Here is a 17,889-nt window from a genome sequence, read left to right as displayed (position 1 = left end):
ATAGCTATTGTGTGTTGGATAACTGTGACTGGGCCAGGTAGGTACATGCGTAGAGAAATATTTGATCTTGTTTGCTTCATCAGGAGGCCTCCAAACTAGTTTTCCCACATGAAACAAAGAAAATGCTAATAAACCTTCTGTTAGAAAGTGTTGAGTTAAAGAAACCATTCAATCATATGATACATATACTTGTTTAGTAAGAAATGAGTTCTTTATTGACTGGTATTCTATCCCAGAGGTATAGTATAGCACATGGTAGTAGAATGATCAGACCTTTTAATTCATAGGTTGAAATATTTATTTCAGAGATCCATGAGACTTTTTTTTTCTTCTGAAACAAATAGACGTTTTATTTAGATCAATTTTTTTTTTTTTTTTTTATGCGGTACGCGGGCCTCTCACTGTTGTGGCCTCTCCCGTTGCGGGGCACAGGCTCCGGACGCGCAGGCTCAGCGGCCATGGCTCACGGGCCCAGCTGCTCCGCGGCATGTGGGATCTTCCTGGACCGGGGCACGAACCCGTGTCCCCTGCATCGGCAGGCAGACTCTCAACCACTGCGCCACCAGCGAAGCCCTAGATCAATATTTGACTTAATTAAGCTTTAGATTAATTGATGGTCTTTTTCTTTCAGGCTTATCAAAGTTTTGGCTTTGTTGCGAAAGCAAGTCAAGACTTTTCTCTGGTGAACAGGTGTGCAGACTGTGACATATGTCTGTCCAAGAAATAAATAAACATGCAGTTCTCCCTCCTATCATTAGTAGAAGTGACAAGGAATTTTTGGAAAGAATGCAAAGATACATAATTACAGAAACTGAAAGAGTGGGCTGTAATGAGGAAGGACCTGCTGATGAATATTACATCATATACCGAAACGTTTTTGATAAGGTATCATAATGCTTTAAGACAACAGAGTTTTTATGTAGAAATGGTCTATCTTGACAACTAATATTCCTGCCTTAGTAACACCACTGCTTGTTTGACTACATTCCCTTTGTCAGTTTTGAGAAGTTCATCCAATTTGTCAGAAAGGGATGAATGGGGAAAACGCAATGCTGGATTTGTATTACTAGACAGTTAATGAGAGTTTCAATTATTGTAGCTTAAGTGCAGGCTATCAGTTTTTGAACAACAACCTAGCTGTGCCCTCTAATATCATTTTGACCTTCCATCTCAAATCATTATCTGATTTGTTAGGAATTGGGCTGTAAGCACGAACCTGGTAGTTCTTTGTTGTTTTGGGTTGGTTTGTGGTATAATTAGAATCTTGGTTTAGATTTGATCTAGCATATTAAATTGAGACTCCTTGTAGATTAGAGGTCTAGATAGGCATGGTAAACAAGGGTTTTAACTGCACTGAATGTTGGAAATATGGAGGTAAGAAAATGCTGTGGCTTTATGTAACATTTGATTTTGCTTTTCAAGGTTTTAGAAATACCTGCTTTTCCTTAACAACAATTGCAGTATGGCCACCGATCCTCATTTTTTTTATCTCACTTTTTTTTTTTTTACCCACGTAAGATGCCCTGACAGTAAAATCAGTGAAGTCAGCACTCTTTCCTCCTTACCTAGAAGAAATTATTACTTACGTGAAGACTTCTGTAAACTATTGGTCTCTGAGTAAAACAGCCATAGGCAAAATAGGAACTCAGTGTTTTGTTTAAATTTTAAACATTACACACTGAGTCTTATTTCTCCTCTAAATAAAAATATAGTGCCTCACTCTAAGGAAAAGTGAACACAAAGTAGTGATATATACCTACAAGTGGAATTAAGAAAATTGATGCATATACATAAAAGTATAAAATGGAAAAAAAGAATCTTTTCTTCCTTTTAAGTCATCTGGAAAATCTGTCTTTTGGAACTGGTACACTGGCAGATTAGCTTCATTTTATAAGTTGTTATGATCAATGAAATTGTTTTGGTGTTTTAGTCATTAAGGAATGTATTAGGTGAATATTTAAAGGTACTGAAGGTAGTGTATTGAATAGGTTTTATAAATATCAAGAATCATGCTGAGACTCTACTTGTGTGAAATCAGCAAAGGAAAGTTATAATTGTAACATACTTATCTTTGCATGTCTAAATGCTAACACTTGTCAGAAGTTTTCTTACTCTGCTTTAAATTAGTATAGTTATAGTGATGTCATTTTGGAGGAGCTTTGGTAAATTTAATTCTTAGAGAAAAGACATGGGATTAAATAAAGGATAATTTCTGTATCTTTAGTCCTTTTCTCCCTACCCCCCAGGATTTCCATTTGGACTGTTTGTACATTGTACAGTTATAATTTGTACATTTGTACATTGTGAAGTATCCTATTCTTCAGGACTGAGAGGGGTTCTGAAATAGAAATCATTTGGTACTTAGAGAAACTTTTATTCTAGCTTCTCAATAAGATAATCTGCCTTTCCATTTTCATGTTATTCCAACACATTTGATTGTTAATAAACTATTAATGCCTGCCTTCTCTAATCTTCCTTCTCGGAAGGATCTGGTTGGGTAAAAGATGAAAGTGTCAGCTTGCATCTCTGAGTACTTAGAACCAGAGAACAAATACCAAATTCTGTTTAAAATCAAAAATAGAGGATTTGGCCTAGAGAGCCATGCCTAAATCAAAGCAAGGAGGACCTGAGGCTGTGTAACAAGAGTTGAGGGTACATTGCAGAGAGAGCCAAGGACTTAGTAAGCAAAGGACTTAGTAAGCAAAGAAAACCAAAGCTAGGAAGAGTGAGCTTCAACAGATACGGGTGAATTATGGAGGTAATTGGACTCCAGAAAGTGACTGGCCTTTTGCATCCTGGTAGCGTGTTGTACAAATAGTGTATATTTGTGTGTAGGTGCTGAGGTGGAATGGATACCATTCCTCCTCTCCCTCAGATCCCTGTACCTGGTAAGGATGGCTCTGTTTTGTGTGTGTGGGGGGGGGGGTTAATGGAAACCTTAATACCGTAGTCTGAAACTTGAATCCCTAGAGGCCAAGAAGGTCATACAAAAGAGTTAAGTGTACTGGCTTTAACAGAATAAGGAATCATGGGGACTGTGGTAAAATGAAAAAACAATCCAATCTAAAGCTCCAGCTGATTACTGCCATTAAGGAATGGGGGTTCCACGTTGGAAGATTTTTCAGTTTTCAAGAGAACCTGAAAATTTGGGTTTGGGGTGAAATTTCCTAAATTTTAAAATATTTTGTGGACCAAGCAAAACTGTTCTACCTCTGGCATACAAGTTTCCCTCCTTTAATGCATTTTCTGTGCATTCTTAAAGATTCCTATGGGTGTTCTGAAATCTATTTCTTCTAGCAAAACCATATGGGAGCTGATCATGATGTTACTACAAGTCTGTTTTCTATCCATTAACATATCTGAGCTGTCTTGAATTGTTGCAGCACCTCATAGAGGCTTGTGGAGTGGAGTATGGCCAGGAACCATGGGGTATTTAATTTGGAAGACCACAGATTAATGACCTCTATTTTATTGAAAGTTGCTGGGTGGCAGTCCTTTGGGTGGATAGGTAGTATGGTCATGTCAAAAAGATGACCAGTATCTCCCATTCAGTTATCCTTTCCTGGTGCTTGGCATTGAGCAATTATCTCCTCATGCCATTTTTTTTTTTTGGCCGCATGGCTTGCGGGATCTCAGTTCCTCTACCAGGGATTGAACCCAGACCATGGCAGTGAAAGCGTCGAATCCTAACCACTAGACCACCAGGGAACTCCCCTCCTTATACCATTTCTTGATAGACCAGATGTCTACCTGGATAATTTTTTCTAGGTATTTTCTAGCTAACAGTGTGGTATACCAGAGACTAGAGATATAGTAAGGGTAGAAAGCCTAATTGTATCTTTCAGAGAAAACTGTGGATTGATCACATCTATTCTTTATATGCCTCGACACCTTCCAACATCCTTGTGAGCAGAATTTGGCAACCATAAATTATTTTTAACTTTTTTTGTTTTTTAACTTCTTTAAAGTGCTCCTTAGTTATTATTGTTTCTTTGTATGGGTAATGCCTACACAAGATTAACCAGGAAAAAAAAGAAAAGTAAAGGAACCAATAAGAGTATACAGTGGAAAGTCTGGTCCTTCTCATCTTAGACCCTACTTCCCTTTCCTTCTCTGTAGGTTTCTATTTTCTTCTATTAACAATCCAGAGATATTATGTAGGTTTCCTTCTCTGTAAGTTTCTGTTTTCCTTTCCTTCTCTGTAGGTTTCCATTCTCTTCCATTATAGTTCCAGAGATATTATGTACTTAAACACCATTGTAAACCATGAATGTAAAGTATGAAGGGTTTTCTCCAGTTGCACTTGTCATCTTGGGATTAGAAATGCAGTTTGGAATTGAGAATATTGATCAGCTAGTCGGAGCAGATGGGTTAGAAAAACAGGGAAGTGAAGGGAGTCCAGGATTTTAAGGTCTGAATGAAGTCCTTCAGAGACTAGACTTGGAGGTAATGAGGGACGATATTTAATAGTATTTGAGAGATCCAGAATTGAGATAATTAGATCTGGTATTGGTTTTATCTGACCTCATATAATGTATGTGTTAATTCCTAGTAGAGCAAAAAACGTGTTTTTTTTCTCTCTCTCATATTTAAGCTCACAGGATTGTAATGATTCACAAAGAGCATATATTCAGTAACAATTAACTGTCTTTAATAGTGGTATTTGCATATGAATGCAAGCTCAAATTTGCAAAATTTTAGATTTATAATTGCCCATCATATTTCATTAAAAAAATCTATAATCTGTATTTGCAAGTCTTTTGATCCATAGTCTTCTAGAAAAAATCATATTTTAGGTAATAGAGTATGTCACTGCATACAAATCCATTCTTACTTCAATCAAAAAAGAATACGATGCCTTTATTGAGACAATAAAGAAAAGCCAGAGAACTGCATTTCATCTTCATGGAAAACTTAAAGTTTTGGCAGGAGAGCCCACAGCATTGGTATATCATAGGAAAAGAATAACTCAACTTAAAGCAAAGTAAGTATATTAGTAAGTAGCCCAAAAGGTGATAATTGTTACTTTGTTATATTAACTAGCCATTGTAACTATAACCATTGGTTCTTACTCTTTTTCAATTTCAATTTTATTTTAAAGCCATGTTTTTATGTTACCCTTCCTATTGAAATTACTATATTTTTACTTGAAAAATAATACTAATTCTGTTTGAGAATTTTATAATATCTCTTAGGATAATTGGAGGCACATTGTAGTATCATAAAATGAGGGATACAGATAATTGCTCCAGGTGATTTCTTGCATGGAAGGTTTTTTTTTTTTTTGCGGTATGCGGGCCTCTCACCGCTGTGGCCTCTCCCGTTGCGGAGCACAGGCTCCGGACGCGCAGGCCCAGCGGCCATGACTCACGGGCCCAGCCGCTTCGCGGCATGTGGGATCTTCCCGGACCGGGGCAAGAACCCGTGTCCCCTGCATCAGCAGGCGGACTCTCAACCACTGCGCCACCAGGGAAGCCCGCATGGGAGGTTTAATAGTACAATTTCATGATTACCATCTGAAATAGAGCGCTTAATGCTCTGATGCACAAAGATAAATAACCTACTGGGAGAGGATAAAATGCTCATTCTTGCTAAGTAGTCTCAGATTTTCAGTGTTCCATTTGGTAATTGATGGGTAAATTATTACAGATAATTTCAAGTCAACCTGGAAAATTATGTAAAATTTGACCTCCACTTCTGGTAATGTGGCTTGCTAGATGTTGGGATAGATCTTCCTATTGGGAAAATATGCTACATAAGATGGTAAAGAAATTTTTTTCCAAAAGTAACAGGAAGCTGACAGGGTAGTGACAGAAATATTAGGGCGAAATCATAACAGAAGACAAAAGATAGAGAAGCACTAAAACTTCTTTGACCCTGAAAGCATTTATTAAAACTAGTGACCATAAGCTTTAGTTTTTAGTCTGTGGCACAGGGGTACAAAAGACAGAGCCCAGGATCTGTCTGCCCAAGGGGTGTAGTCTACTGGGAAATCCTCCCCATATAAATCTGGGATGATAAAGGGCTACAGCCTTGAAGAGTGAACAAGAGGTAAACTGCTCCACCTTTGAGGACTGCATGGAAAATTGCCTTCTGCTTAGCAGACTGCTAACAGATCCAGGGCTTATTTTGGGGGTGATGAAATGTTCTGGAACTAGAAATGGTAGTATTTGCACAGCTCTTTGAATATGCTAAAATTCACTGAATTGTATACTTTACAAGGGGGAATTTTAAGGTATACGAACTATATTTCCATAAAGCTATTATAAAAAAACCGTAGAGGACAGAGTGAGAAAGTTATATTATTATGTCTAATCACAACTCAAAGAGAAGAGAATATGGGACAGAGACAATATTTGAAGAGAATATGGCTGAGAATTTTCTAGAACTGGTGAAAGATATCAATTCACAGGTTCTGGAAGACCAAAGAATCCCATTGTAAGTAATAAGAAATACTCAACTAGATTTACTGTAGTGAAATTGTCAAAGATAAAGAGATCATAAAAGTAGCTGTGGATAGGAGCAATGACTGGATACCTTCTCATCCATGTTGTAGCATGTATTGGAGCTTAATTCCTTTTTATGGCTGAATAATATTCCATTGTTTGTATGTACCATATTTCATCTACTTATCAGTTGATGGGTACTTGAGTTTTTTTCCACCTTTGGCTATTGTGACTTGTGCCACCATAAACATTCATGTACAAGTATCTGTCTGAGTCCCTGCTTTAAATTTTTTCGAAAGTCTGTTTACTTTTAACATGTCTTTCTTCCTAAAGCATAACTATTTGGATGAAAGCCAAGGATATTTTATTTCCACAGTCCCTCTTTCATAAATACTGCAAGCTCCTACTCAGAGCCATCTGTAGTTACCAAGAACTCTATATAGTAATCAGACTTAGGTAGCGGTTATCTACTGACAAACTTGTTTTTAATTTACCAAAACTCCTGTAACATTTATGTAGCTAACTGATTTTAATCTATTATTTCCTCCCTGGGCCAAAATATTGGTGATAAACTAGGAAGTAAATTTCAAATAATGCTTAAAAGAAGGTTTTATTTACTTCTTGGTCTTTAAAACCTCCATTTCTGGATGAACTCAGTTTTATCTCAAGATGCTGTCATTCCTCTAGCTCTAGAATTAAAATTAATAGAGTGTGCTGAATAATGGTCCCCAAAGAAATAGGTCCTAATCCTGGAAATGTTACTTTGTTTGGAAAAAGGGTCTTTGCAGATATGATTACATTAAGGATCTTGAGCTAGGGAGATTCTCTTGGATTATGCAGGTGGGTCCAAAATACCATCACAAGTGTCCTTATACAGAGAGGTAGAGGGAGCATTGACACAGACACAAGGGGAAAAAGCATCATTACCTTGGGGGCAGAGATTGAAGTGATGCAGCCACAGAAGGCCGGCAGCCCTCGGAAGCTGGAGGAGGCAAGGAATGGATGCTCCCCTAGAGCTTCTAGAGGAAGCACAATCCTAAAAACACAAATTTTGGCCCACTGATACTAATACTGGACTTAGGGCCTCCAGAACTGTGAAAGAATAGACTTCTGCTGTTTTAAGCCACCAAGTTTGTGGTAATTTGTTATAGCAGCCACAGGAAACTAATACAATTATTTAACAAAAATAATTTTTTAATTGCAAAGGTAATTTTCAACTAAAGGGAATAGACATAGTACTTTGTGGCTAGATTATTATGTTTAATACTTACAAATTTCCAATAAGGTTACGAATCAAAGGCAGTATAAGATTTTATTGATGCTTTGAAAGAAAATTGTTCCTCACTTGTGAGGTTAGTTAACTTCCTAGGCATTCTTTTGTAAACTTCCGTCTACATTCATAACGGTACAAAATGATAATTAGCCAAATTAAAGTAATAATTTAACCTGTTTTACTTTGAATTGTATGATTAAATAATTCGTTGAAAGAAACATAAAAAAGCCTTTCTGTTTCAGGATGAGGCTTATTGAAAATAATTCCTCAAAGATTCAATTGCAAATAGATGAAATGAAACAACTTAGGGCAGAGTATGACACAAAAGAACAATATTGTATTTACTGCAAAGATCCTTCAAAACCTATTCCAGGTACAGTATTTTGTTTAAAATATTTGAGAGAAATTCCAACTGTTTCCAGTTACACAAATTAATATATATGTGTTACCATGTATATATCTTCCAAGTATACCAGGACTTTAGCCAGACTTTACAAACAGCTTTAGTCTGGCCTCTAGGTACATACAAAGGAATGAGAAAACTTAAACAACCCTAAATGAGTGAAAGAGTTCCAGTCTGGCTGGATTATATAAAGTATAGTACAGTGGCTCTTAAAGTGTGATTCCTACATCAACATCAGCATTACCTGGGAACCTGTTAGAAATGCAAATTTTTTTGTCCTGCTGCAGATTTACTCTGTCAGAAATTCCAGGGATGGGAGTTGGGGTCGGGTGGTGGAGCCCAGCAGTCAGTGTTTTAACAAGTTCTCTAGGTTATTCTGATGCATTTTATAGTTTGAGAACCCATGAAATATGTGAAAAAACTGTGGTACGTAAAGTTCTGGTGAATATTGTTGATTCACATTGATGTCAGCATTCACTGGTTCCTCATTTTCAGCCAAGACACATTTTAAGAAATTGGAGTATATCCTGGAATTCCTCCAGAATATTGACAGATTTGTATGATGAATGGATAGAGGAATTGCAAATATACATCCTGGAGTAAAGAAAGACTTTGAGAATAGAAAACTGCATTCAAAACTTTTCAAAATTCCAACTAGTGTTTATCCAGAGGCAGAATCAATAAGTGGAAATTTTAGGAAGTCAGATTTGGTTTCAATGGAAGAAGCTATGTCTTGAGATAACGAGCTACCCCACACCAGAGGATTTTAACTGAGGTTGAATGATCATCCTATGATTGGTTGAAGCAGGGACTAGATTCACTTTCAAGTATAAAATTATGACTAGCAGACTACAAATAAGATACATATGAATAAGTACAAAATAGCTGACAAATTGATTAAATGCTGAAGGGATACAGGGTGTAAGGGAATGACTGAAATTGATTAGGGTTAATCCGGGGGGGTTCTTGAAGAGAATTTTGAGGTGTGCCTTTAAAGGCAACAATTGGTCTGAATGAGAATGAAAGTCATTTGAAGTGTGTGTGTATGTGGGGGGCAGTTATGAATAATGAATAGAGGGGACAATGACCGAGGGAGAAAGGACTGAAGATTTGGCAGGCATTTATAAACTTTGCATTGGAGAGAACAAACAGATTACCCTGGGGTTAGTTGTAGTAGACTAATGGAAAGTTTGGTTAGGGAAAAATCATTGAACAGGAATCCTGAATTATTAGGCAGAAGTTCTTGGTGTTACTGAATAAGATTGATATTTAGGGGTTTGCAAGATGTGGTGATGTGGTCGTTAAAATTTTTTTTCTTAAAATGCTAAGGTTTGGACCATCAGTCTTCACTAAGTCTTCATTGATGATTTGTTTAAAACTACCAGCCATTTAGAAATGTATGCTAATTCTGTTTATGTTCAATAATCTTCAAGTTCATGCTACAATTTCTTAATTATTTCTTAACATAGTCAACCATCTGACCTATTTTGCTAAGACTTGCTGTTTGAGCACAAGAGTCCCACACGTGGCTTGGCTTGTTTGTTCCCTTTTCCCTTAGGCATGACTCTCCAAGAATCTGTCAGTTTAGATGCTCTCACTAAATACTTGAAACATCTTGAAGATAAATATGCAGAAATTGAGCAACTTATGTCAAAAAAATATTTACCAGCTCAGAGGAAGGCAGATTTAAATGAGGAAATGATTGTGGTATTAGAACGGCGAGATTTAGCTGAAAATCTGAACAATGAATTACAGTTCCGGTATGAAAGTTGAATATATACTTTTTACAGTTTGAAGCTTTTATTTGTGTTTATTTTAATATTCCACTATTTGATTTTAGGTTCAGTATATTGTTAATGTTTTTTATCTTTATAGTCATCAAAGACTGCAGATTATTTCACAGGCACTTACTTTGTGGGTAAAATCTGATATGAGCAGATCATTTCAAGACTTCATGGAGCACATTCAGAAAAGTAAAGATTTACACGGTAGAGGATCTATATTTATTAATTAACATGAATAATGGAAAACATTTTTTTTCTCCAGAAAGCTAAAGAATGGGGATTTTCCTAGGCTGAGTTTAAAGAAAGTAAAAATGTACTTACTTCTGTTAGGTCTCTGTTACCCTGTGGGCTTCTTCCTTCAACAGCTGACAAATAATTGGTGAAGAGTAGACTTGGTTAGCCAAGGAGAGAATACCTGAAAATAAGGAAGAAAGGGATGGGGAAGCTACTCAGTTTAGGAAGAGGTTGGTGGTATTAGAAACTATAGCATTAAGTTGTTGGTATTAAACATTTATATGTTGATTTTCTATTGATTGATAACCTTAAATATCATCCAGTGGTGCTTTCAATATTTACAGGTGAACAAGGCATCATTGAGGAACTACTTGAAGATGACCCAGGCAAGGCAAAAGAAGCTGAAATTTTGCTATACTACGTTGAAAGGCAAATATTTAAAAAGCTTTTTGATTTTCCTTGTTAAGATATTATAGCATCTATTTAATATTTATTTAAAGACATTAAATGTTTCACATTTATGTAGCATCTTTTTGAGCTGTAGTCTCTAGCTTTTGTATTTTAAAATTCTACTTTAGTAGACAAATTAGAAAATAAGCTAGAATTTTAAAAAATAGATTCTTTGTGGAAAAAATACCAGATTGATGGTCTAGGAGATTTTTCAGAGGTTATAGGTGGATTGTAGTGTTAAGTTTTATTTATATTTTTATATTTTTAATATTTTTATGACCTTCTTTTGTCAGATTATCCTAGCCAATTTAGTCCTTTTTTTCTCATTATTTCCATCCTATGACATATTAGGAAGGCATATTTCCCCCAAGTACTTATTAATTATTATATATATTTTATAGTAGAGGCTTAGCGATCTAAGATTTTATTCTTTAACAGGTTAATTCATAGGCTATGAGGCCAGTATGTAATGAATATATGTAATATTCCTAGTCTTCTACGTGAAATAGTTTTCAGCGGTTGATTTGCTTGTTGATATGGTACAAAAAAAGGGGTAAAGATCATTTTGAGGGGCACCAAAGCCTGGATTATTTCCTTACACCTCTAAGTCTATCAGCTTCAGATATGAGAGAAAAACCCTGGTTGAGGTTAAAAGTTTTATGTATTTTGCTTAATGTTACTTTGGTGTTTTTCTCCTCTGGGGTTCCACATTCATTTGCAACACTCTTTAAATCCTGTTTGCCATAGTTTTTTTAAATATTTTTAACATATTTATTGGAGTATAATTGCTTTACAATGGTGTGTTAGTTTCTGCTTTATAACAAAGTGAATCAGTGATACATATACATATGTTACCATATCTCTTCCCTCTTGCGTCTCCCTCCCTCCCACCCTCCCTATCCCACCCCTCTAGGTGGTCACAAAGCACCAAGCTGATCTCCTTGTGCTATGCGGCTGCTTTCCACTAGCTATATATTTTACGTTTGGTAGTGTATGTATGTCCATGCCACTCTCTTGCTTTGTCACAGCTCACCCTTCCCCCTGCCCATATCCTCAAGTCCGTTCTCCAGTAGGTCTGTGTCTTTATTCCTGTCTTACCCCTAGGTTCTTCATGACTTTTTTTTTTCTTAGATTCCATATATATGTGTTAGCATACGGTATTTGTCTTTCTCTTTCTGACTTACTTCACTCTATATGACAGACTCTAGGTCCATCCATCTCAATACAAATAGCTCAATTATGTTTCTTTTTATGGCTGAGTAATATTCCATTGTATATATGTGCCACATCTTCTTTATCCATTCATCCGATGATGGACACTTAGGTTGTTTCCATCTCCTGGCTATTGTAAATAGAGCCGCAATGAACATTTTGGGACATGACTCTTTTTGAATTATGGTTTTCTCAGGGTATATGCCCAGTAGTGGGACTGCTTGGTCATATGGTGGTTCTATTTGTAGTTTTTTAAGGAACCTCCATACTGTTCTCCATAGTGGCTGTACCAATTCACATTCCCACCAGCAGTGCAAGAGTGTTCCCTTTTCTCCACACCCTCTCCAGCATTATTGTTTCCAGATTTTTTGATGATGGCCATTCTGACTGGTGTGAGATGATATCTCATTGTAGTTTTGATTTCCATTTTTCTAGTGATTAATGATGTTGAGCATTCTTTCATGTGTTTGTTGGCAGTCTGTATATCTTCTTTGGAAAGCTGTCTATTTAGGTCTTCTGCCCATTCTTGGATTGGGTTGTTTTTTTTTTTTTTTATTGAGCTGCATGAGCTGCTTGTAAATTTTGGAGATTAATCCTTTGTCAGTTGCTTCATTTGCAAATATTTTCTCCCATTCTGAGGGTTGTCTTTTGGTCTTGTTTATGGTTTCCTTTGCTGTGCAGAAGCTTTTAAGTTTCATTAGGTCCCATTTGTTTATTTTTGTTTTTATTTCCATTTCTCTAGGAGGTGGGTCAAAAAGGATCTTGCTGTGATTTATGTCATAGAGTGTTCTGCCTATATTTTCCTCTAAGAGTTTGATAGTTTCTGTCCTTACATTTAGGTCTTTAATCCATTTTGAGCTTATTTTTGTGTATGGTGTTAGGGAGTGATCTAATCTCATACTTTTACATGTACCTGACCAGTTTTCCCAGCACCACTTATTGAAGAGGCTATCTTTTCTCCACCGTACATTCCTGCCTCCTTTATCAAAGATAAGGTGACCATATGTGCGTGGGTTTATCTCTGGGCCTTCTATCCTGTTCCATTGATCTATATTTCTGTTTTTGTGCCAGTACCATACTGTCTTGATTACTGTAGCTTTGTAGTATAGTCTGAAGTCAGGGAGCCTGATTCCTCCAGCTCCGTTTTTCTTTCTCAAGATTGCTTTGTCTATTCGGGGTCTTTTGTGTTTCCATACAAATTGTGAAATTTTTTGTTCGAGTTCTGTGAAAAATGCCAGTGGTAGTTTGATAGGGATTGCATTGAATCTGTAGATTGCTTTGGGTAGTAGAGTCATTTTCACAATGTTGATTCTTCCAATCCAAGAACATGGTATATCTCTCCATCTATTTGTATCATCTTTAATTTCTTTCATCAGTGTCTTATAATTTTCTGCATACAGGTCTTTTTTCTCCTTAGGTAGGTGTATTCCTAGATATTTTATTCTCTTTGGTGCAATGGTAAATGGGAGTGTTTTCTTGATTTCACTTTCAAATTTTTCATCATTAGTGTATAGGAATGCCAGAGATTTCTGTGCATTAATTTTGTATCCTGCTACTTTACCAAATTCATTGATTAGCTCTAGTAGTTTTCTGGTAGCATCTTTAGGATTCTCTATGTATAGTATCATGTCTTCTGCAAACAGTCACAATTTTACTTCTTCTTTTCCGATTTGGATTCCTTTTATTTCCTTTTCTTCTCTGATTGCTGTGGCTAACACTTCCAAAACTATGTTGAATAAGAGTGGTGAGAGTGGGCAACCTTGTCTTGTTCCTGATCTTAGTGGAAATGCTTTCAGTTTTTCACCATTGAGGACGATTTTGGCTGTGGGTTTGTCATATATGGCCTTTATTATGTTGAGGAAAGTTCCCTCCATGCCTACTTTCTGCAGGGTTTTTATCATAAATGGGTGTTGAATTTTGTCAAAAGCTTTCTCTGCATCTATTGAGATGATCATATGGTTTTTTCCCTTCAATTTGTTAATATGGTGTATCATGTTGATTGATTTGCGTATATTGAAGAATCCTTGCATTCCTGGAATAAACCCCACTTGATCATGGTGTATGATCCTTTTAATGTGCTGTTGGATTCTGTTTGCTAGTATTTTGTTGAGGATTTTTGTATCTATGTTCATCAGTGATATTGGCCTGTAGTTTTCTTTCTTTGTGACATCCTTGTCTGGTTTTGGTATCAGGGTGATGGTGGCCTCGTAGAATGAGTTTGGGAGTGTTCCTCCCTCTGCTATATTTTGGAAGAGTTTGAGAAGGATAGGTGTTAGCTCTTCTCTAAATATTTGATAGAATTCGCCTGTGAAGCCATCTGGTCCTAGGCTTTTGTTTGTTGGAAGGTTTTTAATCACAGTTTCAATTTCAGTGCTTGTGATTGGTCTGTTCATATTTTCTATTTCTTCCTGATTCAGTCTTGGCAGGTTGTGCATTTCTAAGAATTTGTCCATTTCTTCCAGGTTGTCCTATTATTGGCATAGAGTTGCTTGTAGTAGTCTCTCATGATCTTTTGTATTTCTGCAGTGTCAGTTGTTACTTCTGCTTTTTGATTTCTAATTCTATTGATTTGAGTCTTCTCCCTTTTTTTCTTGGTGAGTCTGGCTAATGGTTTATCAATTTTGTTTACTTTCTCAAAGAACCAGCTTTTAGTTTTGTTGATCTTTGCTATCATTTCCTTCATTTCTTTTTCATTTATTTCTGATCTGATTTTTATGATTTCTTTCCTTCTGCTAACTTTGGGGTTTTTTTGTTCTTCTTTCTCTAATTGCTTTAGGTGCAAGGTTAGGTGGTTTATTCAAGATGTTTCCTCTTTCTTAAGGTAGGATTGTATTGCTATAAACTTCCCTCTTAGAACTGCTTTTGCTGCATCCCATAGATTTTGGGTCATCGTGTCTCCATTGTCATTTGTTTCTAGGTATTTTTTGATTTCTCCAGTGATCACTTCATTATTAAGTAGTGTATTGTTTAGCCTCCATGTGTCTGTATTTTATACAGATCTTTTCCTGTAATTGATATCTGGTCCTATAGCGTTGTGGTTGGAACAGATACTTGATACAATTCCAATTTTCTTAAATTTACCAAGGATTGATTTGTGACCCAAGATATGATCTATGCTGGAGAATGTTCCATGAGCACTTGAGGAAAATGTGTATTCTGTTGTTTTTGGATGGAATGTCCTATAAATATCAATTAAGTCCATTTTGTTTAATGTGTCATTTAAAGGTTGTGTTTCCTTATTTATTTTCATTTTGGATGATCTGTCCGTTGGTGAAAGTGGGGTGTTATAGTCTTCCTACTACGAATGTGTTACTGTCGATTTCCCCTTTTATGGCTGTTAGTATTTGCCTTATGTATTGAGGTGCTCCTGTGTTGGGTGCATAAATATTTACAATTGTTATATCTTCTTCTTGGATCAATCCCTTGATCATTATGTAGTGTCCTTCTTTGTCTCTTCTAATAGTCTTTTTTTTTAAGTCTATTTTTTCTGATATGAGGATTGCTACTCCAGCTTTCTTTTAGTTTCCATTTGCATGTAATATCTTTTTCCATCCCCTTACTTTCAGTCTGTATGTGTCTCTAGGTCTGAAGTGGGTCTCTTGTAGACAGCATATAGATGGGTCTTGTTTTTGTATCCATTCAGCCAGTCTGTGTCTTTTAGTGGGAGCATTTAATCCATTTACATTTAAGATAATTACCAATATGTATGTTCCTATTCCGATTTTCTTAATTGTTTTGGGTTCGTTATTGTAGGTCTTTTCCTTCTCTTGTGTTTCTTGCCTGGAGAAGTTCCTTTAGCAGTTGTTGTAAAGCTGGTTTGGTGGTGCTGAACTCTCTTAGCTTTTGCTTGTCTGTAAAGGTTTTAATTGCTCCATCAAATCTGAATGAGATCCTTGCTGGGTAGAGTAATCTTGGTTGCAGGTTTTTCTCCTTCATCACTTTAAATATGTCCTGCCAGTCCCTTCTGGCTTGCAGAGTTTCCGCTGAAAGATCAGCTGTTAACCTTATGGGCATTCCCTTGTGTGTTATTTGTTGTTTTTCCCTTGCTGCTTTTAATATGTTTTCTTTGTATTTAATTTTTGACAGTTTGATTAATATGTGTCTTGGCGTGTTTCTCCTTGGATTTATCCTGTATGGGACTCTCTGTGCTTCCTGGACTTGATTAACTATTTCCTTTCCCATATTAGGGAAGTTTTCAACTACAATCTCTTCAAATATTTTCTCAGTCCCTTTCTTTTTCTCTTCTTCTTCTGGAACCCCTATAATTCGAATGTTGGCGCATTTAATGTTGTCCCAGAGGTCTCTGAGACTGTCCTCAGTTCTTTTCATTCTTTTTTCTTTATTCTGCTCTGCAGTAGTTATTTCCACTGTTTTATCTTCCAGGTCACTTATCTGTTCTTCTGCCTCCATTATTCTGCTATTGATCCCATCTAGTGTATTTTTAATTTCATTTATTGTGTTGTTCATCATTGCTTGTTTCATCTTTAGTTCTTCTAGGTCCTTGTTAAATGTTTCTTGCATTTTGTCTATTCTATTTCCAAGATTTTGGATCAACTTTACTATCATTATTCTGAATTCTTTTGCAGGTAGACTGCCTATTTCATCTTCATTTGTTAGGTCTGGTGGGTTTGTATCTTGCTCCTTCATCTGCTGTGTGTTTTTCTGTTTTCTCATTTTGCTTATCTTACTGTGTTTGGGGTCTCCTTTTTGCAGGCTGCAGGTTCGTAGTTCCCATTGTTTTTGGTGTCTGTCCCCAGTGACTAAGGTTGGTTCAGTGGGTTGTGGAGGCTTCCTAGTGGAGGGGACTAGTGCCTGTGTTCTGGTGGATGAGGCTGGATCTTGTCTTTCTGGTGGGCAGGTCCACGTCTGGTGGTGTGTTTTGGGGTCCTGTGGACTTATTATGATTTTAGGCAGCCTCTCTGCTAATGGGTGGGGTTGTGTTCCTGTCTTGCTAGTTGTTTGGCATAGGGTGTCCAGCACTGTAGCTTGCTGGTCATTGAGTGAAGCTGGGTGCTGGTGTTGAGATGGCGATCTCTGGGAGATTTTTGCCATTTGATATTATGTGGAGCTGGGAGGTCTCTTGTGGACTAGTGTCCTGAAGTTGGCTCTCCCATCTCAGAGGCACAGCACTGACTCCTGGCTGCAGCACCAAGAGCCTTTCATCCACACGGCTTAGAATAAAAGGGAGAAGAAAGAAAGAAAGAAAGGAAGGAAGGAAGGAAGGGAGGGAGGAAGGAAGGAAGGAAGGAAGGAAGGAAGGAAGCAAGGAAGAAAAAGAAAGAAAGAGAAGCAAGGAAGGAAGAAAAGAGAGAGGGAGGGAGGGAGGGAGAGAGGGAGGGAGGAGGAAAGAAAGAAAGAAAGGAGGGAGGGAGGGAGGAGGAAGGAAGAAGGAAGGAAAGAAGATAAAATAAAATAAAGTGAGATAAAATAAAGTTATTAAAATGAAAAATAATTATTAAGAAAAAAATATTTTTAAAAAGAAAAAAATGGACAGGCAGAACACTAGGACAAATGGTAAAAGCAAAGCTATACAGACAAAATCACACACAGAAGCATACACATACACACTCAGAAAGAGAAAAAGGAGAAAAAAAATATATATATGTATTTATATATATATCGCTGCTCCCAAAGTCCACCTCCTCAATTTGGTATGATTCATTGTCTATTCAGGTATTCCAGAGATGCAGCATACATCAAGTTGATTGTGGAGATTTAATCCGCTGCTCCTGAGGCTACTGTGAGAGATTTCCCTTTCTCTTCTTTGTTCGCACAGCTCCCGGGGCCTAGCTTTGGATTTGGCCCCGCCTCTGCGTGTAGGTTGCCTGAGGGTGTCTGTTCTTCGCTCAGACAGGATGGGGTTAAAGGAGCAGCTGACTTTGGGGCTCTGGCTCACTCAGGCCGGGGGTAAGGAGGGGTGCGGATGCCGGGCGACCCTGACGTTGCACCAGCCTGAGGCGCGCCGTGCATTCTCCCGGGGAAGTTGTCCCTGGATCCCAGGACCCTGGCAGTGGCGGGCTGCACAGGCTCCCCGGAAGGGGGGTGTCTATAGTGACCTGTGCTTGCACACAGGCTTCTTGGTGGCGG

At 37.3% G+C, this 17,889-nt stretch overlaps 1 protein-coding gene across 4 annotated transcripts in view; it reads left to right on the top strand.

Moving 5' to 3' along the window:
- CLHC1 (clathrin heavy chain linker domain containing 1) overlaps window positions 1-17,889 on the top strand; it is a 44,533-nt gene that overhangs the window by 5,492 nt on the left and 21,152 nt on the right. Inside the window, exons 2-7 of one of the 4 annotated variants that reach the window (XM_032652598.1) lie at window positions 632-885; window positions 4,797-4,984; window positions 7,962-8,092; window positions 9,681-9,882; window positions 9,998-10,110; window positions 10,485-10,569. In XM_032652598.1, the coding sequence (XP_032508489.1) occupies window positions 709-885; window positions 4,797-4,984; window positions 7,962-8,092; window positions 9,681-9,882; window positions 9,998-10,110; window positions 10,485-10,569 (896 nt within the window). In that variant the 5' untranslated portion in view covers window positions 632-708. Of the gene's footprint in view, window positions 1-631; window positions 4,985-7,947; window positions 8,093-9,680; window positions 9,883-9,997; window positions 10,111-10,484; window positions 10,570-17,889 lie in introns of all 4 variants that reach the window. The other 3 variants (XM_032652600.1, XM_032652601.1, XM_032652599.1) reach the window with 3 other exon arrangements.

The sequence above is a fragment of the Phocoena sinus genome, chromosome 13, assembly GCF_008692025.1.
Source record: "Phocoena sinus isolate mPhoSin1 chromosome 13, mPhoSin1.pri, whole genome shotgun sequence".
Classification (NCBI taxonomy): domain Eukaryota; kingdom Metazoa; phylum Chordata; class Mammalia; order Artiodactyla; family Phocoenidae; genus Phocoena; species Phocoena sinus.
The sequence above is the reverse complement of the archived record's forward strand: the minus strand, read 5'-3'. Positions and strand labels throughout refer to the sequence as shown.